Source organism: Drosophila erecta, unplaced genomic scaffold, assembly GCF_003286155.1.
Source record: "Drosophila erecta strain 14021-0224.00,06,07 unplaced genomic scaffold, DereRS2 tig00000294-arrow-arrow-pilon, whole genome shotgun sequence".
Taxonomy (NCBI): domain Eukaryota; kingdom Metazoa; phylum Arthropoda; class Insecta; order Diptera; family Drosophilidae; genus Drosophila; species Drosophila erecta.
The window spans coordinates 996,776-1,024,606 of NW_020825218.1; the positions used below are offsets into that span (position 1 = coordinate 996,776).

At 35.5% G+C, this 27,831-nt stretch overlaps 2 protein-coding genes across 19 annotated transcripts in view; one reads left to right on the plus strand and one right to left on the minus strand.

Moving 5' to 3' along the window:
• Positions 1-841: 841 nt before the first annotated feature.
• LOC6555815 (host cell factor) lies at positions 842-18,743 on the minus strand. Of its 8 annotated transcripts, none has more exons than XM_026983351.1 (13): positions 18,688-18,743; positions 17,598-18,013; positions 15,334-15,643; positions 15,066-15,277; positions 14,815-15,003; positions 14,498-14,649; positions 13,233-14,306; positions 5,617-6,705; positions 3,398-3,635; positions 3,173-3,327; positions 2,752-3,018; positions 1,578-1,941; positions 842-1,509 (listed from the first exon to the last, which is right to left on the minus strand). In XM_026983351.1, exons 2-13 carry the CDS (start codon positions 17,911-17,913, stop codon positions 1,367-1,369), a joined length of 4,509 nt encoding a protein of 1,502 aa, XP_026839152.1. In that variant the 5' UTR covers positions 17,914-18,013; positions 18,688-18,743; the 3' UTR covers positions 842-1,366. The 8 variants fall into 8 exon arrangements, with proteins under 8 accessions (XP_026839152.1, XP_026839156.1, XP_026839149.1 ...); XM_026983355.1 differs by having other exon boundaries at positions 14,504-14,649; positions 18,525-18,723; XM_026983348.1 differs by having other exon boundaries at positions 18,525-18,723.
• A 1,093-nt stretch (positions 18,744-19,836) lies between these two features.
• The window catches only part of LOC6555816 (plasma membrane calcium-transporting ATPase 3), a 37,036-nt gene continuing 29,041 nt past the window's right edge, over positions 19,837-27,831 (plus strand). For 3 of the 11 annotated variants that reach the window (XM_026983361.1, XM_026983362.1, XM_026983356.1), the window contains exons 1-6: positions 19,838-19,948; positions 24,821-24,992; positions 25,074-25,268; positions 25,337-25,623; positions 25,741-25,951; positions 26,280-26,315. In XM_026983361.1, the coding sequence (XP_026839162.1) occupies positions 24,836-24,992; positions 25,074-25,268; positions 25,337-25,623; positions 25,741-25,951; positions 26,280-26,315 (886 nt within the window). In that variant the 5' untranslated portion in view covers positions 19,838-19,948; positions 24,821-24,835. Of the gene's footprint in view, positions 19,949-20,048; positions 20,212-20,289; positions 20,443-20,479; positions 20,580-24,820; positions 24,993-25,073; positions 25,269-25,336; positions 25,624-25,740; positions 25,952-26,279; positions 26,316-27,831 lie in introns of those variants that run through there. The other 8 variants (XM_026983363.1, XM_026983360.1, XM_026983364.1 and 5 more) reach the window with 7 other exon arrangements.

Genomic DNA, 27,831 nt, shown 5'->3' on the forward strand with positions numbered 1-27,831 from the left:
TAAAAAAATGTATGTATTCAACACATCACTCGCTACTTCGGGAATGAGTCGGTTGCTCTAGGATATTTTCTACTCAACATTTCCTATAGCGCATTTCCTTTTTTCAAATAAATGTTCTACGCCGGCGTATAGGCGGCATATGGGCATATGGCAGACAAATTATATTCCAATTTATCAATTACAATTTTGTTAATGTTTGTCGGCGTGTTTTGAATAAGTTTTCTTTCACTTTAAAGCTTTCACAGCTAAACAAGACAATTTTCATGTTATCAAATATTATATAAACTGATAAAACCAAAAATTACATATTTTAATCTATAAACAAATTATGTAGTTGCAATTGCTGCTTTAAAAAATACTGCTTTACTTACTGCTTTAAAAAAGAGCTATGAAGTCCGGCAGATCAAAAAAATCAAAACAATCAATATAAATAGTGACGAGCCGAGCCAAGGGAGTGTGCGAAGACGAGTCTACATATACACGAAGATATTAAAAGCTTCTGTAGTTGTCCGATCATAACCAACTTCAAAAAATATAAGGTTTAGGAGCGGAGCAGTGAGTGTCATATTATATTTTAAAAATTGGGTCCGAAGGGGCAGTTGCGGTGTAAATTTACACACAACACATATTTAAGTCTTGTCGAATGACAAGCAAAAACTCTTTGCAAAATCCGACACTCCGTCATTTTGGTGTGGGTGGTAGCCATCATTATAAACGTTATTATTAGAGTAGAAGGGCGTACTAATACTATTACTATACAACCATACAAATTCCAAATATATATATTTTTTTTGATCAGAATCACTAGCCGAGTTATCTGGCAATGTCCGTCTCTCCGCCCTTCGATCGTCAAAATCTCTCAAGATTCTCTCTTGTTTTTATTTCAAAACTATTATTGTATATTATTTTACATGTTTTTTAAAATAATTTTTTTTTTTCCGGAGTTTAGCATGCACACTATAGTGGCATTTTTTAAAATGGTCGTCGTAGAGTTCAATATAAAGATATTATTATATATTATTATTTACCAGAAAACAATGGCGTTTCTACGTGGTAGATTACATCATATTTTACACTGCTACAACTTTATTTATAAATGTTCAGTTTGAAGTAATGTTTGCTAAAAATTGTCAATATCAATTTAATATTTTCAGCATTTGAGCAAACTCAAACTGGCTTAATGTACATGCATCACACATACTTAATAGTCTCTTAGAAAACTGAATTAATCGCAACATTCAAGTATCGTTGTAATCAGTGTAGAGTCTATTGGAAGCTGTAATAACGGCAAAGCTAATTGCAAGCTTTACATTGAAGCCATAATTTCTCAGCGTATATATAAGTGAATATGCTACTAATCGGTATGTCAATCATGCAATCCATTGCGTCCACGCTTGTGTGGTGAACAGAAGGTGTTTACTACGTTGCTGCTTCCAATAGTGGTTTTTTCTTGTCCACGTTTTAGATTTGGCGTAACTGTGGGTGCTTGCTGTTTCGTTGCCGCGGGATCTGCAAAACAAGATTTTAAAAAATCAATAACTTTAAACTAAACAATCAAATCAAATTAAATCAAATACCCTGCAGCCATCTAACTTGAGTGGCAGGTCCGTATCCCTTTTGATTCCGTGCAGCAATCCGGAATATAATTGCTGGTTTATTTGAGCAATCCACATGTGCATTGGATAGTGAAGCGTTCGGCACTGTGCATTGATTTGCCGCACCGACATAAACCCGCACAAAAGCCAATTGTGGAGTGGACAATGCCTTATCCTTGGCAGTCGGCTTAACTGCAAGGTATACTGAATATTCAATTATCTCCTTCGTTTTTTGAGCCGGTGGTGGTTCCCATGTTAAGTGAGCGCCCTCCTTTACATCCTTCGAAATTTTAATAGCTGAGGGGGCACCCGGAAAGCCTGGTAAACAGGTTTTAAAACTGGATATCTGAGGATACGGAAACAATATATAGGATGTACAGTACATTTTTATACTAGTTACTCGTAGAGTAAAAGGGTATACTAGATTCGTTTAAATGTAACAGGAGCATTTTCTACCCTATGATATATTTCATTTTTTAAAGGGATCTATGAACGTCGAGATCTCAGAAACTATAAAAGTTAGAACACGCAGTTAGGCATGCAGATTCCACCCAAAACTACCACACATCTACACTTTTGAAAAGCGTTTTTTTTTCTTTTTTGTTTTGTAAATTTGTAGTGTGTTTGCCACGTCCACAATCCGCCAAAAACTGTCACGCCCATACTTTTGAAAAATGTTTTAACTTTTTTTTGTTTTTTATTTGTCTAGCCAATTTCTGTCAAAACATCTGTCTAAACACTATTCTAACGTCCACGAACCCTCAATTTGAGATGATTTTTCGTTTTATTTGTTTTACCAATTAGAAATTGGCAAGATAGCAAATAAAATTAAAGAAATCAAAACATTTTGAAAAATTTTTGCCATGTCATCATGTTGCAGGCTGTTAGCGTTAGAATCTTTCTATCGTTCACTGCATGCTTAATCCTAACTTTTTTGCTTTATACAGTCCTAGGCAGATTAACTCGCCCAGTGATCTTGACCAACAATATAAATGCTGATATGGTAGGAAAGTTCTCTTCTAAATTTTACATACTTTTTTACATATTAATTCAATATACTGAAATGTATATGACTATTAAATTTTTAAAGTAATAAAAAGAAGTACATATTTTAAATCTTGAATAATGTCGCCAATAAAATTAGTGAATCACAAACCTCTCCCCATTCTCCTCGTCCGCAAGAATTGATAGCACTCAACCTGAAACGGTAAGCCGTTCCAGGATCCAAATTGGTGCGTGGAAACTTGCTGAAATCTGGAAGATTATCCGCATCTATACCGTTAAGAAGCGAATCACTAATACAATTCGAATCAATGTAGCTCGTTACTGTGTGCGAAAGATCCTTGAACACGCCTACTGTGTGCCATTTTTGGTTCTCGATTTGGGAGGTGTTTGGAACTACGACAGCCACGGTGGATTGAACCTGTAAAATATAAAAAACAAACATAAATGTTTTCAAACCTTTAATAAATATTTTGAAAAAATTGCAGTTATTAAAATGTAATTTAAAGAAAAAAATTGTTTTGTATATAAAAATAGCAACATGTATAAGCAATAGGTTGGTAAATTATACATACATTCTTTTGTTGAACATCAGTAATGTTGCTACTTCTGATATTTGATTCACTGTCCGGACGTTCTATGAATTCTTTCAAAGCCAATGCTGTGGCGTCTGATGTTGCAGCTTGCAGTAATGCAGCGGAAGCAAGAGCCTCTAATTGTGAGCCATCGACTGTATGAATATAATATAATATATACAAAACATTCTGAACTTATAAAGCGTATTACAAATATAAACAAACCATTTTGGAATTGGTGTACATTTTGTGACGGTGAAGATTCTTGCCGCTGTTTAAACTTTTTATTTTCATCTTGATTTTCTTTGGAACTACCTAAAGTATATCCGGTAGCGTCTTTGCTTATTTCCGTAGTTTCCAGCACTAAAGCCTCAGCAGACTTAATTGTGGTTAGGATGGTAGCTGCCTCCGTGTCCGAAGTTGTCGGCTGAAGACAATCATCGAAAGCTGGTGATTTTTTACCCTATAGAAAACATATATTTAAAAGATTAATAAGCAGCAACCTTTTTCAAAGTTTACGAAGATTTGCCGATAATGTAACTGGTATATCTATATATATATATACCGTTGCTGTCAAAATAATAGTAGTGCCGGTGAAGGAACACGTTATTTCTCATTATTTCCTCTATTCCTTCACATATTTTAATATTTTTTCACACAAATAACTGTAATTCTTTATTCTATAAGAATGTAACGTTTTTTTTCGGTTTTCTTCTTGTTTTTGTTCTACTAAGAATAAAGAAGCACTTATGTCGAAGTGCAAAATATTATCGGGTGCTCTATTACTATGATTAGAAATGCTATCAAATATGAATCAGCAAAGAAAATGCGAAGTCGGCCCTAGTTATTGAACAAAAGGTCAGTAGATCGCTTAGCAAGACAGGCAAGAATCGAGCCTTTCGCGTCTGCTGCAGCACTAAATAAAACTTGTAATCCTAATGTTAGTTTGGAAACAATAAGAAGACGTCTCAGAGATTTCATTTCTAAAAGTCTAAAAGAAGTGCCTGTACTAACAAAAAAACATGCAGGCAAACGTTTGAAGTTTGCAAGAGACCACTTGAATTGGCCTTTGGAGAAGTGGAGGAATATTTGGTGGTCGGATGAGTGCAAGATAGTTTAGTTTGGCCATGGCTCTCAGCAGTTTGTTAAACGACCACCCTTATATGCTTTCTTTCCAAAATATATATTAAGAACGGTTAAGCAAGGTGGTTCATCGATTATGATTTGGGCGAGTATTTCGTAATACGGAGTTGGACCAGTGTATTGGGACAAAAACATTATGAACCGTTATTTATATGTTAAAATTTTAAACGACGTGATGCTCCCATATGCCTCCGTGGACATGCCACTTGTTTGGACGTTCCAACAGGACAATGAACCAAAGCATACAAGTAAACTCGGCAAGGAGTGGTTCGCAGCCAATCATCAAGTCGATATTATGAAGTGGCCCGCACAGTCACCCGATCTCAATCCAATTAAGAATTTTTGGTGTAAATTAAATAGAGAGCAATGTCAGGGATTGCAATAGCTTTGAACTCTGGGAAGCTGTACTAGGAACTCTATTCCTGTAAAGAGATGCCAGAATTTGGTTGATTCCATGCATAAGCGCTGTGCGTTCATTATTGCAAACAAAGGATATTCAACAAAATACTAAAATAAACATTAAATATAAGACTATTACATAGATTTAATAATTTAAACTTAAAATGTTTTATTTGGCTGTGATGCTGTTTGATAAAATTTGTAAACACGTTTTGAAAGGTGTATTTTTCGATTGTTTGTTTGTTGTGGGCACTACTATTATTTTGACTGCAGCTGTCTATATTGTACGCGGCTTGGTTGTTTTTTATTTTTATCCTAACTTGCTTTTAAGTAAAATAGTTGTACAAAAGAAAGGAATTCGCACAACGATTTGAATATATATGTATATATATTACAAAAAACAGAGCAAGACGAAGGCGTCACTAAATGCAAATCGGGCACGGCCAATCACTCACAATCCCGAATGGTTTTCTGCTGAATCAATAATAAAGCCAAAAACACTGCAAACTGGATTGAATGGCTACACCGAAATAAAAAGAGTATTGAGTCCAGTAAACAAATCAAAGATCAACCGAAATAATCTAAGTCAGCGAACCGAAGAGCTTTTATAGCTCATGAAATCTCGACGTTCATACGGACGGACAGACAGACGAACATGGCCAGACCGACCTCGCCGAAATAATCTAAGTCAGCGAACCGAAGAGCTTTTATAGCTCATGAAATCTCGACGTTCATACGGACGGACAGACAGACGAACATGGCCAGACCGACCTCGCTTATTAATCCTGATCAAGAATATATATACCTTATACAGTCGCAAACGCTTCCTTCTACCTGTTACATACTTTTCAACGAATCTAGTATACCCTTTTACCTCGTGTTAAAAATACATATGCACGTACCATTGATTCCACATCACCGTGTTCCTTCTCCGATATCTTAAGCGATTCTATTGTATCAGAACTTAAGATTGTAGTTTCGTTAACGTCAGTTGTGCTGCTCACACCGGATACATCTTCAATAATATCAACCGGCTGATCCGTTACTGTAGGGTTTTGAGCTCTCGATGAGCCTGTCATATCACCTCCGGTATGAAGGGAAGCAGACGCAGATGAAGACGTTGCGTTGTCACTATTATTATCATTTTCCTTCGATCCAGGCTGAGCTTCACTTTCGGAAAGCTTTAACAGATCTCTGGCTCCATCCAACTGCTCAATAATATCATCCATTGGATCGTTGTCTTTCATAGAGGCGACTGAATGATTATTAATTTGTGCTTGGGGGATACATTTTGCATTAACGCTTTTAGTTGCTATAGTGACGGCGCGAGGGCTACCTCCGGCATTGAAAACAAAGCTTTTTCTGGCACTCAGCGCCGTTGTAGAAGCAGGAGAATTATTCGAGCTGGTTCCTGGTAGTACCATAACTTTATTTGAGATATTTCCAGAAGCAACCATACTTGCATTGGTGCTCATAACAGTAACAGCTTTGCCTCCTATATACAATGCTGTTTTTTGGTGAATGGGAGTGCCACTTTGCTTTTGCCCAAAAGACATTGAAGATGATCCTTGTACCGATGATATATTTCGCAGCATCTTAACTCCACTTTGGTTGGATATTAAAGTTTTTTGTCCACTTAATGCCTGAAGTGGACTCGGCGTGGTCGACGTTGAGCTAACTATACTAACAATATTCGTCCCTGATGCAGAGCCACCAGCACTTGTCATAACTGTGCTAGCTGGTACGGATCGCACGCTGCCACCAGTGGTTACAATAATGATCTGCTGGTTTCCCAAGGACGTTCCTTGTTTATTAGTTATAACAAATGCTGGTTTTCCACCCATTACGTTTGACGTTACTTTGCCCATTTGTAAGATGTTTGAATTCTTCATAATTAATTTACCACTGGCCATCGTATGTGGCGATACAAGCTTTATGACGTTTCCGGACACAATGGGTTTTTGAAGTTGATTTCCGGTCAATGTCGATCCCTGGCAAATAAGAAATATAAATATGGTTAGTAAACCTTGGAAACCTAGTAGAATAATAATAAGAAACTCTTTATTTATAACATCGAAACTATAGTATAAACTTATAGTTATAGATAGTTTCTATGGTAGCTACGTTATGTAGTCATTCGATTTTGATTAAATTGAAAGCGAACTGATATACTTTCTAAAAAATGGTACTAACTGCAATAAAATGAAGACTTTTGGAAAAGATTCTTGCAGATAGCTTGCAAGCAGACAGATTAGTTTGCGTAGATTTGCGGCTGGATACTGATTACCGCAAATGTCTTCTTTCGTGGGTAGAAAACTTCTGAGTAAAGATCATCATAACTTTCTCAACACAATACGATTAGGAAAAACGGAAATGGGAGAAGCACTTACAAATCATGGAGTCAATATATTTGCAATGTCAACATTTCACAAGACACATAATAGATTATATGCAGATAACGAGTGAAACCAATCTTTATAATTAAATAATTAATCTATTAACGCAATAGAGTTTACAATATAATTATAAAACAAAACAGAACGCAATAATCAAGTTCAACGACTATCAGATACCCCTTACTAAGCTAGTGGATGTGAGAACGACAAATTTAGACTTTTCTCTGGCATATCAAGAAACTTTTTAGAAGTGCATGACAGTTTTGGTCGGTTTGTGGGCCTTGTGGCAACAATTCTATCCTCTAACACACGAATGTTGTCTATGAATTCAGACAAAATGCGAGAAAACTTGAGTAGGATCTGTGGTAACTCTGTGAAATTTAGGTGGCTAAGCAGCACTTGAAAAGGGAAACTGCGTGTAGCATATAATTTTTTATTTTTATGCTTAAAATTATGATATTAAATACTTTTCTTAACACTCCTACATATCTGCAAAAATGAATGCATGAATTTTTGGTGTATATGTCGAATTCTCTTCGTCTCCCATTAGAGCGCAGCGCGTTTCGAACTATTCACAGGCGATCACTCCAGCATACTGCCCTGCTCGTTTTCTAACAGCCTATACGAAAACTCGAACCACACTCGGCGGCCCCGCTCCAACGGTTCTTGCAGACTCAAAACATAATATGATGAAATAATTCAAGTTCATGCATAATCTTTATACTCCGACACGGCCATCCTGACTCTAACACGACCTCGTGTTCCATTCAATTGCCTTTTTTATAATTTTATTATTATTTATTTGTTTTTTTTTTTTTTTTATAAACAAAAGATTTAATATTTCCTTATCAAGTTAATTTCACAAAACAGTATCAAGCCTTCTTAACCAGTATCTTGACATAATTCTTACTATAATGTAATTTTTAACAAAATCAATTATTCTTCTTCATTCAACATTACAAACTCAATGCCCCACACGCCATGATCAAAACAAACATCAGTTTGTTTTGCACTTGTGCTTGCATTATTTATCTGGTCTTGTTACTCTGCCATTTTCTTTGGCCAGCAGTAAATCTTTCATCACCTTTATTGGTGTGCTTCACTTTCTTCAGTGGCTTCAACATTTTCATTTTCGCTCTCTTCACACACATTCAACTCCTCGGGCACTTGCCCCTCTGGCATTTTTCTCAAATCTTCATGTGCATATTTATAATTTCTTTTATTGGTTAGGGACTTTAAAGTGTACCTGTCACCCTCCAGACTCTGTATTATTTCAAAAGGCCCCTTGAATTTTGGACTCAACTTGGTTTCATGCCTCTCTTCGCTTTTAAGTAGCACAAAATCTCCTACTTTGTGTCTAAGAACTTTAGCCTTATTTTTATCAAATCGTTCTTTGTCATAAACTGCCGTGGCTAAAACATTCTTTTCAGCTTGTGCTCTTACATTTGACAGATCAACATAATTTTCTATGTCACCAGGTGGAAGTAATCCTAATGGGCGTGCTACTTTTCCCAATAACATTTCAAGAGGACTTGCCTTCGTCACACGGTTAGTTGTACAATTGATTGCCAACTGCACCTCCCCTAACACGTCCAGCCAAGACTGCGTTCCAGTTTCAACCGCCGTTAACATATTTTTCAAGGTGCTCATGGTTCGTTCAACTTGACCATTAACTCGGCTAGCCCCGGTGGCAATCAAATGCAAGTTTATTTTCTGATCTGAACAGAATTGACTAAACTTTGCACCCGTAAAACACCTTCCCTGGTCAGCTATTATTCGGTTTGGTACTCCAAACAACGAAACAGCCGATTGAACAGCTTTTATGCAACTCTCACTGTCTAATTTAAGGCTATGACTAAGGTAGACATACTTGGTAAAAGCGTCTACTTGAACAATAACATACTCCTTCTGGTCACTCTTGCCACTTAATTTCCCTGTTATATCGATGTGTATAGTGTGCCAAGGAATATTGACTTTTGGGATTGGATGCAATTCGGCCTGAATTTTTCCTGAGTTTGATTTGGACATTTTGCATGTGATACAATGTCAACAAATTTTCTAACATATTTTGACATATTGTCAAACCAATAAAAATCGTAAACTTTATCTAGTGTCTTTTCCCAACCTAAATGCATTATTGACTCATGCACCTGGTTTATAACAGACCATTTGAAGGAACGCGGTATCACTGGTAAACAGCGTGTTCTGCCATTTCTCTGTATTTTTCGGTAAAGAACTTCTGCCCTTAGTTCATAGGTTTTCGCAATATCTTCAGCAAGAGAACAATCTTTTAATTTGCTCATGATTTCGGCTATGTCCGAGTCTCGACGCTGTTCAGCAATGAGCCAGTTGCTTGAAATTTCGGCTAAGTTAACTCTCTTCTCTTCAATCACCTTTACAGCATTAGTAGACTTCGGTGAGATAGGATTTCTTGACAAAAAGTCAACATGTGCCATTCTTTTCCCTTCTGTATACTGAATTTCAAATGTACATGATTGCAAATAAGCCCACCAACGTTGGGCTCTAGGGGTCAAATCTTGTTTATTTCTTGACGCCTTTAAAGAGTTACAGTCAGTGAAAACAGTAAAGTTCCTACCCAACAAATAATGCCGAAAATATTTGATGGAGTTTACAACAGCTAAAGTTTCCAGCTCGTACGAGTGGTATCTTGACTCTGCAGGTGTAGTAGCTTTGCTATAGTATTCTATTACCTGGGGCTTGTCGTTAATTTTGTGTAATAAAATTGCACCATAGCCACTGCAACTTGCATCCGTATGCAACTCAATTGGATATTTTGGGTCAAAAATAACAAGGACTGGTTTATCAGTAAGAGTAGAAATAACCTTTTTCCGTATCTGTTCATGTTCCGCTTTCCAAATAAATTTATTTTTGTCTGACGTTAATAAATATATTATAACGGTTTCATCAACTGTGAAAATCCCTTAATAAACTGTTTGAAATAAGTTGCTAATCCAATAAATTGCCTAAGCGATGTGACTGAGTTTGGAGGCGGGAGAGCAGTCAACGCAACCATTTTCTGAGGGTTTGGGCGAATTTCGCCAGCACTAACATTGTAGCCTAAATATTGAACCGATGTTTTCAAGAAGGAACACTTCGTAATGTTGAATGAAAACCCGGCCTCTGTCAGAACATCTAGAACAATTTGTAATCTTTCTAACGCCTCACATTGTGTTGATGTAGTTATCATGATGTCGTCCATATAGACGATAACATAAGAATTTGCAGGATCCCCGAGCGCTTGCTCGCTTGCTAAACGTTGAAATACCGACGGCGCATTTTTAAGCCCGAAAGGCATAGATAAAAACTCATACTGGCCATCGGGTGTCACAAACGCTGTATACTCAATTGAATCCGCATTTAAGGGAATTTGGTAGTAACCACTAGCCATATCTAAGCATGTAAAATAATAAGCTCCTCGAAGTCTACTTATTTGATCCTGTATAAGTAGCAGAGGGTATTTATCAGCGACTGTGTTTGAATTTAACTCCTTATAGTCAACACAAAGCCTATCCGAACCATTTTTTTTTCTTTACCAGCAATATAGGGCTTGCATAAGGTGAACAGCTTGGTCTAATTATATTGCATTTCAGCAATTCGTTAATTTTTTCTCGAACTAAATCTCGCTCGCATGGGCTTAATCGATATGGCCTTCTTTGAACTGTCTTTCTTGGATCAATTAATCTTATTTTCATTTCGCCAACTTTAACCTTAGTACATGGGATACCCTTTATAAGAGAATTTGAGTACTTTGCCAACAATGAATGTAGTTTTATTTTATCTTGTTCATCAAGTTCAGTATCAATATCGGCTGAATCACTGATGGTACACAAATTAATTATTTTGGTTGTCGAAATTTTAAATTGGTTTGACGAAATGACAATATCAAAACCCTGATTTAATATTTCGCGACCAATAACAATATCGTTCTGCATATGATCATCGCCTTTTACATAAAACAAAATTTTAATGCAATGCAATTCAAAGTACTACATATTCCATTACTGCCTATGCTTTTAACATAACAATATTATTAAATCTTTTACCAGAAAATGTAGTACTTAGCTTTTCTTTCAGCAGCGAGCATTTAGCTCCAGAATCAAACGTGATTTCGAAAATTTGGCCTCTATGATTTAAGAATCCCTTAGGTGCTGCAACACTGCACTGCTCCACTCGCTTTTCTCGGTTGGATGTTTTGCTCCCATCAGCTTCCTTCTTTGCACATTGGATAGATATGTGACCCTGTTCACCGCACTTGTAGCAAGTTACACTTGATTTTCCGCGTTGATGACCATCGTGTCTGTCATGTCGTTCTTTGTCGTTGGCAAACTGATTTTGTTGTTTCCTAAATCTGCATTCAATCATTTTGTGTCCGAATTTTCCGCAGAAATGACACTCTATAGATGACTGCTTTTGCCGTTTAGAATAAGTTTCTGTTTGTTGCTCCGTGGAACCATTTTTCCGTTTATTAAAAGTGAACGCTTTCAATTCGGACTGTAAATCGCCTCTGGTTTGAACATTTGATGTAAAACTTAAACGCTGCAAACGGTTATCAACATTTGCCAGCAACGCGAGAGTGACGGACACAGCAATTTCTTCAGTTTCCATTTGGCGCAATTCGCCGTCAGTCGGTCGTTTAGACAACATACTTAGCAACATGGCGGCTGGTGTTTCTACAGTGTCAAAGCGATGGATAAACAGTTCTTTAAACTCGAGCCAGGTCATGTCAGCGTAACACACTTGGGAGAGCCATTGCGAAGCGCTGCCCTCTAGTGCTGAACTTAATGCCACTACCAGCGCGCTGCCTTTTAATGCAATTTCTTTCAAAATAATTTCAACGGTATTACACCACGATGAAGCGATTGCGCCTGCCTTGTCTGGGTTGAATTTGGGTAGTTGCACCGCTTTACTTTGCCCCGCATCATATGCCGTTGTTTGTATGGCCCGCACAAGTTCAATTAAATTTTTATTTTGTAGTTCCATAATTGTACGCCATGGTCCATCTACTGTTGAAGGTATAGGGCCCGATCCCACTTCTGATGTCGAATTCTCTTCTTCTGCCATTAGAGCGCAGCGCGTTTCGAACTATTCACAGGCGATCACTCAAGCATACTGCCCTGCTCGTTTTCTAACAGCCTATACGAAAACTCGTATGCACAGGGTACATGTGACATGAAATTAGAGCTGACGAACTTGAAAGATTTGTATAAATATAACCAATCTTCGGTAGGATATGAGAAATAAGAGTATCTTTCGATGAAAGAAAATTGGCACGAGCAACCATTGAGCCACTTCGCTAAACCGAAGAAAATGCTAAGGGTGTGGTGGCCATCAGATATTTGAATGAGAGCTAGGACAGAATTGACAGAACATTGACAGAATTAGCAATGAATGCGAGTCATCAAATTTATAATAAAAGCAGTTGTGAAAAGTATTTGGTAGAATCGGTCATTTCATTCCATAAAACCACATATTTACTAGGTGTTGGAATTCATTCGTAACGCTTTACGAGAGATGGCGCTAGCCAACCATTCATAGTAACGCATGCAAAAGTAAATATTCTCCTGAAGCTAGTTTGTTCTTTCCCTATGTCCGTCCGCCCATTTCTACGCAAACAAGTCTCTTAGTTTTAAGGCTATCTGCATTAAACTTCCAAAAAGTGTTCCTTCTATTCCAGGTTCCAGGTTAAGTGCTAGCAAACAGAATCAGAGCACTATATCATATTGCTGCCCTAGTAATAATCGGGAAAAAATTACCAAATATCTACTTGCGTTGTTTTAAGTGACACAGTGATTTAATTTTCAAAATTAAATGAACATATCATAAAGGTATACACAAAGAATGTTTAAATTTCTTTCTCGCACTCCTACCAGATCAGTAACGGGTATCTTATAGTCGAGACGTTCTCTCTTGTTTTATTTTGTGGTCATACCTGGTCTAACTTAGTCAAACTTTTCGGTAAGCTCGTATAAACAAGGACGTACTTACAGGTAACATTAACTGTAGTTAAAGTTTATCTTACTGGATTAAACATAATTTTTTAAATAATCTATTTAATTTTATATATAGTTCCGTTTTTTTATATGTATACTTATCATGCTTACCTGAATTTGGGTAGTACCAGACGCCAACTGTGGGTTTGTAATTGAAATGCCATGTGGAGGCGTTCCTTTTGAAGCTGTAAAGTTGACCTTTGGAAGAGTTTGAACAGTCATTCCACCACTGGTCTTAACAAATTGGAGCTGAACATTTGGAGCAAGTGTAAGCGGCTTTTGAATGAAATACTGCTTTCCACCAATGGAGGTGGTGGCCGATAATGCAGGCTGAGATTGTACTGCGACGCTTGGAAGAGCTGTTTTTAATATATTGACTGCAGAACTGCTCTTGCAGTTGCTGCCACTTGCTTGAGAAGTAGATTGGCGTAATGATTGCGATGCAGTTACGCTTGGGACAATACGCAAAGTACTACTGGAGGAGCTGAGAACAACGTTTGCTGCCATCGTACTTGGTACTCGCACAGACAAAGTGTCTGCCGTGCTGGTAGCTGTAGATACCGTAGTAGTAGTGGACGTTCTTACAGCAGTAACAGCTGGTCGAAACTTTTGCAATATACTATTAATGGCGCCACTTGTAGACGCTGTGTTGTTGCCCGTTACTACGGCTGTACTACTGATTACAGATATTTGAGGCTGCACTGAAGTTACCGATGTTGATAAGTTAAAGGGAGTTCCATCCCCTGATGAAAGCGTTTTCTTATCAGCACGTGCCGTTGGCGATGAAGGTGGTGAAATTGATTGCAACAAGTCATTTACAGATGGTTGAACATTTGTTTCTGGTTGACATCCAGTCGGTTGCAAAAATTCCTTTTCTAGTTTTAAAACTGTAGAAGTGGCTTCGACACCTAGACCTATAGCACTCCCAGAGCTATTTGTTGAAACATTTATTCCAGAAGTTTCAGCAGTTGTCGTGGTTCCTTGTTGAACAATGTTGTTGCTTAACGGTTTCGAGCTAGTATTTAGTGGCTGCTCAATTTTTTGGATTTGCAAAACGTAGGCGGCTGCAAACGTTGTCGCCGTCCATGAGAGCTCCAAGGCGTGAGTAGAGGCGCGAACTAGCGCAACTTTTACTGCATACAGGGGCTTAGAAACCTCTAAGTACCACAGGTCTTTACAGCAAACCTGTGAAGGTAATATATTTATTTTGTATATACATACGTCGAAAAACGCTTACAGGCTATGTGCAAGAAATACGTTGAGAATAAAGAGAAACTTAAGAGACAAAGGTTCAATCTACAGCACTGACAAATATTCGGAAATCTTTTATGTAATATCTATAGGTAAAAAGTGTGTTCAGAAATAAAATGGCTCACCCTAACCTGGTTGTTCCATGCTTTGCGGTAACCATCACGACCTGACCATACATATAGACGACTTTGAATACCAACTGCACAGTGGCCAGCACGAGCACGCGGAACATTTTCCTCTACAGTGTCTAATGTGATATTGTCCCATCTCATTGTTTCTGAAATTAATCATTAGGAATAGTTAGTATAGTTTAAAATAAATTAATTTAAAGACATTTGCATAAACTTAGATGCAAGTGTCTGATATATCCTCTAATCCTATCAGAACGACCTCATGGATAAACACTTACAATAATTACAGTAAATATGACAAATATAATTACCTAAGTCAAGGACAGCAAGAGTGTTTGTACATTTCCATTCACGCTCTGTTGTCGATTTTGAATCATTGATCACCAAGGGAACCCAACCACCAAACACATACATTTTGTTGCCAATCATTGTAGAACTGTGCAACGAGCGCGGTAACGGCGCTTCTCCTGAAGTTCTCGGCTTTGACCACGTCATTGAGTCTTTAAATAATGTATATACATATTGAATTAAATCATAAAATAAAAAAATTGAATCATGTTACCTGTTTCTAACAACCATAAATCTCCCAAGCGGCAACCACTCATTCCACCATAAATCAAAAGATTTAAATTTCCGTTGCTTTTAGTAGGAAATGAAATGCCTGTGTGTGACTCTCGTGGTGGAGGACTATCCCCATATGTTTTAGGTACTATCCACTTTCCGTTATGACTGTGAACTCCTCGAGTATCCAGTATGTACAAGTCGTTTAAGTATCTACGGAGCATATTAAAAAATCATGACAATCCTTCTTTCGAACACATATTACTTACTTTGGAATATTATTTTTTGGGTCGTCTGATTCATTTGCTAGTCCGCCAAAGAGAAATATTTTTTCACCAACCATTGTAAAACTGTGACCCAAGCGAGGACACGGTGACACCCCACTGTCCGGTGACTCTGGGTACATTTTCCTCCATTCCCATTTAGTTGCCTGTAGCTCATAGAGCTCGTTTGAATACTTTCCGTATTCGATCATTCCCCCAAAAACAAACATACGAGTACCCTCTACAACAAATCCATAAGCAGCGCATCCGTTCGGTACATCTCCTTTTAGCACTGGGACGTACCACTGATTAGTAACTTTAATTAAAAAACGAAAATATGTGAACAAATACAAATACATTGAATTTATACGTCTCTATGTTTGGAAGACTAATTTGTTTGATGTCTTAAGAATTAAATAACTGGACGTTCATCCGGAAGAACGGACCGACAGTCTCACAATTTTAAAAATATTTTGCCTTTTTTTAAATTCATTATTTGTCTTGCCAAATTCTAGCGGAAAGCCCATATTTTCACGCTTAAAACTTCTACGCCTAAAGTTTTGGAAAATGTGTTGAAACCTTTTTCATTTTAATTTTTTGTTTTTGCAATGCCTATCGATATAATAAAAACATTTTGGCCACTCCTACTCTAACGCCCACACATACAATTCTTTTGTTTATTTTTCTTCATTTTATTATTTTTGTTTGTCAATGCCTATCACCAAAAAAAAGGTGAAATTTTCGCACTCCCATTAGCTAAGTAACAGGTATAATATTCTCGAGAAACTGAGAAATTTTTATTTTTCCATGCTAGTTTACTAAATTTGTATTACCTTTTTGAATATTATAAATTCACTGTAACATTTTTCTTGTCAATCTAACATGCTTGCGCTATTCTTTCTACAAGGACAAGACTTCGTTTCTAGATAAATTATAACGCAAAATGTATTACGTACATTTTATAGAACTGAACTGATGCTAGAAGTTTTATATAGAAATGTTATCACTCTTATGTCGTTCCTTTTTTCCTTTAACATGTTAATTTATTCAAAACTTTTCATAATGCAGACTTTACACTCAAAAAAAGTTTAATATTTATCTAAAATCTTAAACATTTTAAAAATTAAGTAACAACTCTTTGCTAATGTATGTTTTGATTAAAATAAATATTTGAGCCAATCGAGCGAGTGCTCACACATCCTATCCTTACAATGTTGATATACTGTTCTCGTTTTTAGAAATTCGGCTTACCGAATACGATTCTACATACAGTGACTCGCAGCTTTGGAGGTTTCAAAAAAATGTAAATGGGGTATTTTAACACTGAATTTTTAAATTTTAAATACAAAAAAAAAAACAATTTTCTAAATTAGCTCAATAAAACAGAAAGATAAAAAAAAACCAAAATATAAGCTTTTTTTTATGCCGCAGCTTATTTCGTGCAGTATGTTTATATCCAAAAAATGGTGAAACTAGTCCCAAATTAAATGATTTTTTTTTTTTTAACGTTTTGAATACTTATACATAATATATTCTATGGGATTCTGTGCTTGAACGCACTTTAATGTAATCATTCCGGGATATCACCGAAAGGCCACTTGGCACATCCATGTGTTCTCAAACACATTAAAAGTGAAATAAGTCAGCGGGGTATTGGAGAAATGGTGTCCGTAAGCCCAATCAAATTGCAATATATTATATAAGGGATCGTTTGGGACAACCGTATCCAAGATAGTAGTATCCAAGTATAGTGGATGGCAATACGTTCCTTTAAATTCCTTTAAGTCCAGACTTAAATGTGATCAAAAATGTATGCACAAAATTAGACAAAGCCTTAAGGAAAAGGAAGATTTCCATCAAAAACTACCTAAACAGGGTTATCTTGGAGGAATGGTGAAGAATTTCAGTGAAAACCATTAAAAAATAATTTTTTTTTCATGGGAAATTGCCTCAAAGATGTCCTGAACTAAAAAAAATTACATACAAAATATTAACTTTAAATAAGCGGTAAAAAGTTAAGAAAAAAACTACACGAAATTGGCTGCGGCATAAAAGAAGCCTATACATTTTTTTTGTTCGTTTCTATAGTTATGATTAATGGTTATTGTTTATTGAATATGTCAATATTCCTAGTTTAAATAGTGCGTTTAAATTTTCCTGTTATCTTTCTTAGTTTAGCAGCAATACCGACTTGAACTTTGATTTGCCAACTGCCCGAAATGCGAGCCACTGTACATCTGAGCAGACCGCATCTGTCCCAATTTATTTACCAGTATTATAGACGTGCAACTCGTCAACAATTCCTTCGTTTCCGCCGCCGAAGACGACCATGAGCTCTTTGATGTTTATCGCACGGTGTCCATGTCTCGGGCGGGGCTGCGGTCCGGTTGGGTTAAGAACGCGCTTCCACCGAAACCCGGTTAAGTTGCTGTCCTGCTGGTGCCCATCAGGGACATCTATATCCATAGAAATCCGATTTTCAAAACCGTGATTCTCAGCTTGAAGAATATGCTCCGTATTTAGATCAGATGCCGATATTCGTTCTCCTGAAGAAAAAGCTGGAGCCACAAAGTCTGAGCCTTCCATATTATGGTCAGAAATTTATCGTTTTGAAAATATATATAACTGGATTATTGTATACAGTTACAAGTTATATCTGCATTTCCTTTCACGGAGTGTAGTTCACCTGCGAAATTACAAGTTTAGGTTTATTATTAGGATTAAAAAACATACTTAGTTTTTAGATTCTTGAATGCAACACCTTTCAAACCATTAACAAAGAATCCGGGCAATATTTTAAAACTCACAACTATCACTTGTACAGTTTAACTTCTGTGAATTAGAGCACTGCTTATCCTCAAAATAGTTTGATTTAAGAATTCAAGTAATACATCGTATACTTTCTACTCTAGATAGATCGAGTTAATGAATTTGACTGTGAATGTCTAAAAAGTGTATACCCCCTACTAAAAATGAATAAATAAATAATAAGAAAAGCGAGCACAAATGCTTACACCTGAAAGAGTATGAATATACCAACTATTTGTCTACTTATGCGTTATGCGTTGCAAAATACTAAATACAGCAGAGACATGAAATACTCTATATACCTAACAATATTATTTTTGCCTGGCAATGCTGGAACTAGACGCTTCCCTATAGTGGATTAGGCCAAAGCGCAAAATTTTACAATTTACCCAATTTATCTTTGAAAATTTGATGGTTGCGTAATTCTTCATATGAAGTACATATTTAAATTCTGTACAACAATTTTTTCTATTTAATGTTCAATAAAGAAAAACACAATTAAGAATTAACAAAACTAAATGCCGAACTGAGCCCTACACCACACGCACGTACTTATTAGAGGTGAAAAATTTCAACTAAAAATATCGATACATCGATTGTAAAAAGTTAAATTTTTAAGAAATAGAAGTGGCAGTGCATAAACTTATTTGAGAGAATAACGAAACGTTTCCACATCAGCCAATATATTTGAATTTATCAGAGCGTTGTATATCACGTGTTGGGAAATCTGAAGAAATATGAAATCATAAGCGCTAAATAGTTTCGAATTTAAAAATTAATAGATGGCTCGTTATTGAGAAACCCTTAAAAAAGTGAAATAGTGTGACATAGCTTAAGAAATACTTTATCAGTGACATATAGCAAATGTCCCAGGTGTTCAGAAGTTATTACCGTAGAAAATTTAGTTTTTTGTAGCTGTTTTCCTGTTAACTAGCGGATTTTTCAAAAGTGGTAAAATCAAAATTTCTTATCAATTCCTCTCTGTCACAGAGAGTAACTTTTTTTTATGTTCATTCTTACAGATATAGCAAGTTATCTTTGGTACAACCAGTAATACAATTATATTATATTTAGGGTTATCGTTTAAAAACGGAAATAGAAAAACATTTTAGTATGTACAAAGAGAAATAATTGAAAGTCGAATGGCAGTGATCCTTTTACAAAGTAACACACTCATAACGTAAACCGATATAACGATCAAGGCAATTCGGGTTAATATACTATTAAGCCTAAAATTGTGCTGCGGACACAAACGCTTTTAGTAACATATTAAGATAAGCTTATTCGCTTATTAAATGTAAAATTTTATAACAACCTCATAGCTAAGTTTAATATTAATGTCCCATGCATAATGTTTACGTGTATTACAATAGCGAGTATAAATTTTTACTAAGTGTTATGTTTAAATGTTAAATGTAAATGTAAAATATGCGCTTTATTTCCTATAGTATTTGTGAACGTTCGCTTATATTGCATTTATAACGATCTTGGTTGCACAAGTATGGACTTAATAAACAATATGTGAATTATGTATTGACTTCTACAATTCTTATTATAATTGTGGTAGTGACAAACAAATATATTTTCGGTTAGTGTTTATGCTGCTTATCGCACAGGTAGGTGGACGCCGCAGTACTAACGTAAGATAGACAAGCAAATGATAAGCTGATGCGACAATCAAGACAAACAGCTGGACAGCTATCTTTCAGATACTTTTCTTTAAATAACTGTGTCGCTTAGTTTATGCCGCAGTCCAGTGTATACTTAGATGTAGGCATCGCCGCTTCTCGACCAGTTCAACTAAAAAATTAAGGTGAAAAGCATTAACTGCGGAATCAAGTTTATTTGTTAAATATACAAAATACATTGATATCGGCTTTTCTAATTTTATGAAAACTAAATGAGTTCGATAGTAAATGAGTTCAATATCGATATATCGATAAATATTTCCCAGTGAATAAAATAAATATTGCTGAAAGGGAAGGCGTCACAGTGCCAGTACTTTAAATTCAATATTTCGCTATACTTTGCCGCGGTTACCTTGAGTCGTGTGCAATTAAATCGCCTTCTAATTGTGTATGTATTGCAAGGATACTTTTATAAATAACAGAAAAAGGAAAGGGTACCCAAAAGAATATAATGTTGTCAGGAAATAAATATGATATCACACAATCCTATAATTTTCCGAACATATCCAAATAAAATTAAAGCTGAAATGAAAGCTGAAAATTGCTGATCTACTCACGTAGAATCAGATCAGTACTAATGTGGACAATTTGTATTTGCTTGAAGGTTCTTCATAAATACGTATGTATTCATTTTTTATTCCATTGCCAATATGGCCAACACAAGTGCTTATGTATATACATACATATGTATGTAGCTCTTGTCGTGACGTATGACGTAAGATTCCTGATGGTGAAGAGTTAAACAATATCTGTAAGGTGATGTGCTCTTCGTTTGAACAAGTCTTGAATATATCTACGAATTTGAATTGATATTATGAACCTTTTACCTAAAATATGTTTGTTTTCATTATTAAGTATATAACCGTATGGTATTGCAGACAATTTCTTTTGGTATGCGGGGTATGGTGTACATATGTAAATAATTATATACATATATCCTATGTATGTATATACATTTGACATATGCAAAAATTAGAGTGGAGTGGAGCCCAGTTACCGGCTACCGTATAATTCTTGTAAGAACTACATGAAATGGTTCAAATACGATATCCTCTTTTGTCAAATAGGACTGATTCAAAGTGATGTACCAGACGTATATATGCCTAAATATCTATTTATGGAAATCGTTCGCACCTGGTCAATAACTCAATAAAATTGTGTTAAAATAATAGTTTTTTTTGCAGTCAAAGGACGAACTGTTGACAAGTGTTGAAAGTTACACATGCATATTCTAGTGACAGCTACAATGTTCAATATTATTTTATTACCACGTCCATAACCTCCTTGCCATCACACCAGCAAAGTGAAAAGTATCTGATAGTCGAGGAAAACGACTACGTCCTTCTCTATATTGTTTTCCTAATAAGGGAATCGGAAAACGCTTGTGGATATATTTACACAAAATAATTGAAGAAAAATACCTTTAGAGTTTACTTACATGTATGTTAAGAACTTTCTTTCTCACAAATTCTATACTAATTTATGGTGGTGAATCGGCTAATATTGTTCCGCTTGAATAAATCTTAAAATACTGCAATCTTTTGAACGAGTATAGGATTTAGAATTGAAAGCCTATGAGTTACACATTTTAAAACAATCATATGACGTATGAAACACGTATGTTGCATCGAATTCAACTGCAATATTTTAGCTAAAAATTTAATTAAAGCAGTCAAACCAATCTTTAGCTACAATATGACATTAAAATATGAATCATAGATTTTTTTTTATAATAACTATATACTCCTTAGGATATTTTTCTGAGCACAACTGAATGCTTTTAAATAATTCGGTCAAAATTAATTTTTAATAGTTTTAGGTCGTTTGTTTAATCAGCTTATCATTGACAAGAAAAGTTTATATAATACCGCTTTCCTGACAAAAAACGTATCGGATCAATCCACTTTCAGCCAGATATTTATTGCATTATCTTGAACCTGAAGTGCGTCACAAACTTTATTTGTTTGTATCACAACAGTATACGGCTTGGGCTTTAAACACTCTAAACACCTTTCAAAACTAAATCTACAGTTGAAAATTATTAATATCTAGTTACATCTTTATTACTACGAATTTTTATAAAGTAAACGATATTTTCTTCTTGATTTTAAATATTAATTGTTGTTGTCTGGCTTCTTTAATATTCAAATTTAAATAAAGTGTACTCAAATAGACACAATGAGTAGATAAGTACAAACATACATATGTACATTTGCGTTTTGCATCGCAGAGCCTTTTGTAGCAATTCCAAAAAAAAAATAAGATAGAATGCTATAGTCGAGTTTCCCGACTATCAGATACCCGGTACTTAGCTAGGGGAAGTGCAAACGAGAAATTTAAACATTTTCTAGAATATCGGTAAAAAAATGGGGACAAAATAATTAAATAAAAAAAAATTTAATAAACGTGTGGGCGTGACAGTTTAGGGTGGTTTGTGGGAGTAGGAGTGGTCGTGGCAACTGCGTCTATGTCCCTGGAAGCTGCTGCTTAATCATTCTAGCTTTTTAAGTTTCTGAGATCGAGGCATTCATACGGACAGACGGACGGGCAGAAGGACATGGCCAGATCGACTCGGCTATTGATCCTTATAAAGTATTTATATGGTCGGAAACGTGTTCTTCTGCCTGTTACATTTTTTTTAACGAATCTAGTATACCCTTTTTATTCTACGAGTAAAGGTTATAATTAGGTTTTAAAACCACCCATTTAAAAGCCTTAAATCTCATAAATAATTTTCCATTTGGCTTGCAATTTGAGACTTGTACCTCTAGGGATTTCATTAACAAGATTCACAAATTAGTTATAAAATTCCATTGATTGGACCCATCAAATTTGGTTGATTACGATGCATACATACAGAGGTGGTCAAAAGTATTTACACAACGTGCTTTTTTTTCAATTGTCAACTTTGATCGCTTATTGCTGCTGCTTTTGTACTTAGAAACGAACATAACGGTATTTGTCCCGCTTCTACATCTATACAGAAGCAAACGAAAGAAGAAGTGTAAAAAATAACTGTTCATGGGCTAAAAATAGAAGCATTGAACTGATGCTTGTCTGTTGTCAGAAGTATTTACACACAATTTTTACACGTCAAAATTATTTACACAGAGCAAATTGAAGATTAGTCTTTGATTTGCATTGAGTAAGTGAAGTTCTATTTGATATTGATCGCTTAATTGGAACTTAAACTAACTGTTAACAGTTAAATTAATAGATTAAACTAAGCATTTAATTTGTAAAATGGCAAAAACAAAGGAGCTATCAGTTGAGCATCGAGCCGAGATTGTCACTAAATTTAAGGCTGCATCCAAATTAGCTGAGTTGTACAAAATATCACGTAAAACTGTGTACAATTTAGTTAAAAAAAAGGACACACTGGGAAATTTGGAAAATAAAAAGAGAACTGCCCGAAAAGTTGCATTGAACCCAAGAGACTGCAGACACATTATAGGAGTTGTACTAATTAATCCCACCATAAGTACCGTTAAAATTGTTGCAGCTTCGAAAAATTTAATTGGAAAACATATTAGCGATAGTACACTGCGTCGCAGAATGAAGGAAGTTGACATCAACACCTATGTTGTTCGTGCAGTAGTTGATATTACCCCAAGAAACAAGGAAAAACGTCTCGCATTTGCCTTGGAGTATAAAGAGAAGCCTCTCGAGTTCTGGTTTGATGTTTTATGGACTGATGAAGTTGCGTTTCAGTTTCAGGGATCATTTAGCAAGCAATTTATGCATCTCCCAAAACAACTAAAGCGTAATGCCGTCCATTAGTAATGGAGTGGACTGGTAATGCCGTGGAGAAATGTTGCCGATAGAGGGTACACTAAATCAAACAGGATACCTCCATATCTTAAATGAGCACGCATTAACCTCAGGAAATAGACTGTTCTCCACGAATGACAGAATCTTGCAGCAGGACAATGCTCCATGCCTCAAGGGCCGAGTACCAACCAAGTTCTTGAAAGACATAAATCAGGCGGTACTTCCATGGCCCGCACAAAGCCCCGATCTGAACATTATCGAAAATGTCTGGGCTTATGTTAAGAGTCAGAGGACATTTGAAAGTGATCGCCAGCGCGATGAAACTATAGCCGAAATTACGGAAATTTGGTCAAAATTACCTCTTGAGTTTGCGCACAACTTGGTCCGGTCAGCAAGGCTCCAAGCAGTCATTGATGCCAAAGGCGGAGTAACTTGATATTAGTTGGCTTAACATAATCACATATTAAAATAATATAAAATATTTCGTTTAAATTCAATAAAAAACGCAAAAATCAATTAAAAAAGCTGTGTATAAATAATTTTGACGTGTAAAAATTGTGTGTAAATACTTCTGACAACAAACAAGCATCAGTTCAATGCTTCTATTTTTAGCCCATGAACAAAGCTGTGTATAAATAATTTTGACGTGTAAAAATTGTGTGTAAATACTTCTGACAACAAACAAGCATCAGTTCAATGCTTCTATTTTTAGCCCATGAACAGTTATTTTTTCCACTTCTTTCGTTTGCTTCTGTATAGATGTAGAAGCACGACAAATACCGTTATGTTCGTTTCTGAGTACAAATGCAGCAGCAATAAGCGATCAAAACGTTGTGTAAATACTTTTGACCACCTCTGTATATTGGGAGGATGATCACAATCAAATTCAACGAAGCAAATATTCCGTAAAATCGGACCTCAAAGTTCAACTTGCCCTTTTGTTCGTGTTGTACTAAATCAACAATATTTTCATTAGCCTTAAACAGGTGTTTCCACACAAAAACAATGCTATCTAAGGTTTCCATTTATATTAAGTTATATAAAACCAAACACCCCTGCCGAAGCCACACATATTTAATGAATAAAGATTTCAGAAAGTCGAAAGTATAAAAATATACGCATACAAAAATGGCCCATTTTGGGAAGTACTCATAAAAAATACAATACTCTAATTTGTGCTATTCTGATGTTACGTATCTATTGAATTTATACATTTTCAAATACAGATAAGACCATAACAAATGGCCACTATAGATGGAAGACCGGCGCAATATGGTATTTCACTCAAACAACTGCGTGAGCTCATGGAGCATCGTGGTCGTGAGGGTGTAATGAAGATTGCGGAAATTGGTGGCATTCACGAATTATGTAAAAAGTTATACACATCTCCCAATGAAGGTAAGTTGTTTTCCATTTACAATATTAATCTATTTCATTTATATTGAGTATTGATTAACTTCAATTGATTTACACCATAAGGCCTAAGTGGATCGAAAGCCGACGAAGAGCATAGACGTGAAACATTCGGTTCCAATGTAATACCACCGAAGCCACCAAAGACCTTTTTGACACTTGTCTGGGAGGCTCTCCAAGATGTGACCCTTATTATTTTAGAGGTAGCTGCATTAGTTTCGCTTGGTTTGTCATTTTATAAGCCCGCCGACGAGGATGCGCGTAAGTAGTTCAATTTTGATAAGTTTGGTCCATAATAAAATGTATGTTAATATGCTTTTAATCTGAAGCTGTGTTACAAGAGGAGGAAGAACACCATGGTTGGATTGAAGGATTGGCTATTCTTATTTCTGTTATTGTAGTAGTTATAGTGACAGCTTTTAATGATTACTCAAAAGAAAGACAATTTCGAGGTCTGCAAAATCGTATAGAGGGCGAGCACAAGTTTTCAGTTATCCGAGGAGGGGAGGTGTGCCAAATTTCAGTTGGTGATATTCTTGTTGGCGATATTGCTCAAGTTAAATATGGAGACTTATTGCCGGCTGATGGGTGTCTTATTCAAAGTAACGACTTAAAGGTAAGTTAAGAGACTATTGCATCAGTAAAGAAATAATTAGGTATTATATGTAAGAAAATGTGTAATAAAAAAGGCGTATCTCATTTCTATTGATGGTGGTAATTGTTAATTCTTTAGGTGGACGAATCTTCGTTGACTGGCGAATCTGATCATGTCAAAAAGGGGCCAGATGTTGATCCCATGGTTCTATCAGGCACGCATGTTATGGAAGGAAGCGGCAAAATGGTTGTCACAGCCGTAGGAGTGAACTCACAAGCTGGTATAATTTTTACGCTCCTTGGTGCTGCAGTTGACGAACAGGAAGCGGAAATTAAAAAGATGAAAAAGGGTAAGTACAATTAAAATTATTGAAAATATTAGTTTGTATGATTTGAAACCAACTATAAAAACCAAGTATATAAAAAAGTTCATATCAATGTTATTTTGATACATATATTTATTATTTGTTTTCTTTTTTGTTGATATTTTTTCATATTTCAATTGTTCACATATTCCTTATGTGTAAAACATGATGTGAATTGATTGATCCATCATCCTTCATCAACCCAATCAACCAACCAATCTGTCAACCAACCTACCAAATATAACCTGCAACCTACCACAATACAACCAACCAATCTTCAACAAATAAAACCATAAAATATTGTCGATCCCAGAAGCGAAAAGGTCCAACAAGCAAAATAATCTGACAGGTGAATTTAAGCATAATACTTATATTTATTATTTTAGAAACCAACAAACATATTTTTAGCGAGTAATAATATACTTAAAACTGATGTTTAAGGGCAATAGTATAACTTTATACTATTACTATTACTCTATTACTTTTATAACAGTACAATAATAGAACACAATTTCTAGGTTTTTCATAAATTGTTTTATCTACGGTATTTTTGGCAAAACTTGAAAGTTAATTTGATAACTATTTTTCAATTTACATTTAACTGAACAACAAATTCCTTTACTTGCTAGGGACATTTTATTAAAATTACTGTTGTATCCGTATGAACCAGTTGACTGTCATTTGTTGTTAAAATTCAGCTACAAATAGTGTTTCATAATTCGGAATCCTAGGAGTCAAATAATGTTCCGGCTTAACGCCAAGTCCAAAACTCATTAAATAAAGGGTTTTTAAATTGAATTATTTTTTTCATTGTCAAAAGTAAATTAAAGCTTATTAAAGGAAAAATAAAATTCAGATTTGTTCAATATAGGTCCCAATTGAATATTAAAAAAAAATACAACTCACGTGTTAAAATTTCATTCCCCGATCATCTTGCCAAAACAACATTTTGGAGGTATTAATAACATGAAGAAAATGGTTTGCGCGGATGAAATCAGATGAATAATTTGTCACATGCCTATAACACATGATGTCGGATTATATTTAAATTAAATTTTTAGCTTTTTCAATGAAATTAATAATAAACAAGACAGGAAGCTGGCTAAGGAAAGCCGAACTTTCATACTCTTGCACAAATTAAATTTAAAACAATAGAGAACGCTATTGCGAACAAGAAATATAACATTTTTTTTCAGCAAATCGATAAAAATAATACAGAATTTTTTTAGAAGTGCGGGTGTCGCAGTTTTGTGTGCGTTAGAGTGGGCGATGTAACATTCTGAAACATACTTACGCAGCGTAGGCACCACTAAAGTCTGCATGTCTAACCTCAACTTATTTGGTTTCATTGTTTCCGCGATCGGACATGACCAGATCGAGTCGGCTAGTATTTCGCTTCCCTCTACCTGCTACATACTTTTCCTCGAATCTAGCTTTTATTCTACGAGTAACGGGATTAAGAAGTGACTTATGCCGAATAAGAATACATTTTTAGTAAAAGCAACAAAACTATACTTTCTTTTCTATTATTTTCAATTAATGTTTGTATGGACACAAGCCGAAATTATACGCCAGAAAGTTAGTGTATACCGATTTATATCAAAAAATAAGAAGGTACATATTTTTAACTTTTTTTGTTATATGTATATATATTATATATAAGATTATATATATACTACAGTAAATAAAATAGTTTCGTGTAGATTACTTTAATGGTGAGAAACTAGTTTTCGCAAAAGCGGGCGGATTGACAGACGAACGAACGGTCTAAACCATATCATAAATGGGGTTAGCTTTGAAAACTTTTGACTAAAATACGCGCATCTTCAAGGGTATAAAAATACAAAATACGCTCAAACACAATG

Bases quoted from the DNA above. Each gene is read 5' to 3' on its own strand.
- LOC6555815 (XM_026983351.1), bottom strand. From the start codon at position 17,913: ATGGAAGGCTCAGACTTTGTGGCTCCAGCTTTTTCTTCAGGAGAACGA. The intron at 3,019-3,172 runs GTATGTATAATT...TATATTTTACAG, and splicing joins CTGATGTTCAACAAAAGAAT to GTTCAATCCACCGTGGCTGT. The intron at 1,510-1,577 runs GTATTTGATTTA...CTTGTTTTGCAG, and splicing joins TCAAGTTAGATGGCTGCAGG to ATCCCGCGGCAACGAAACAG.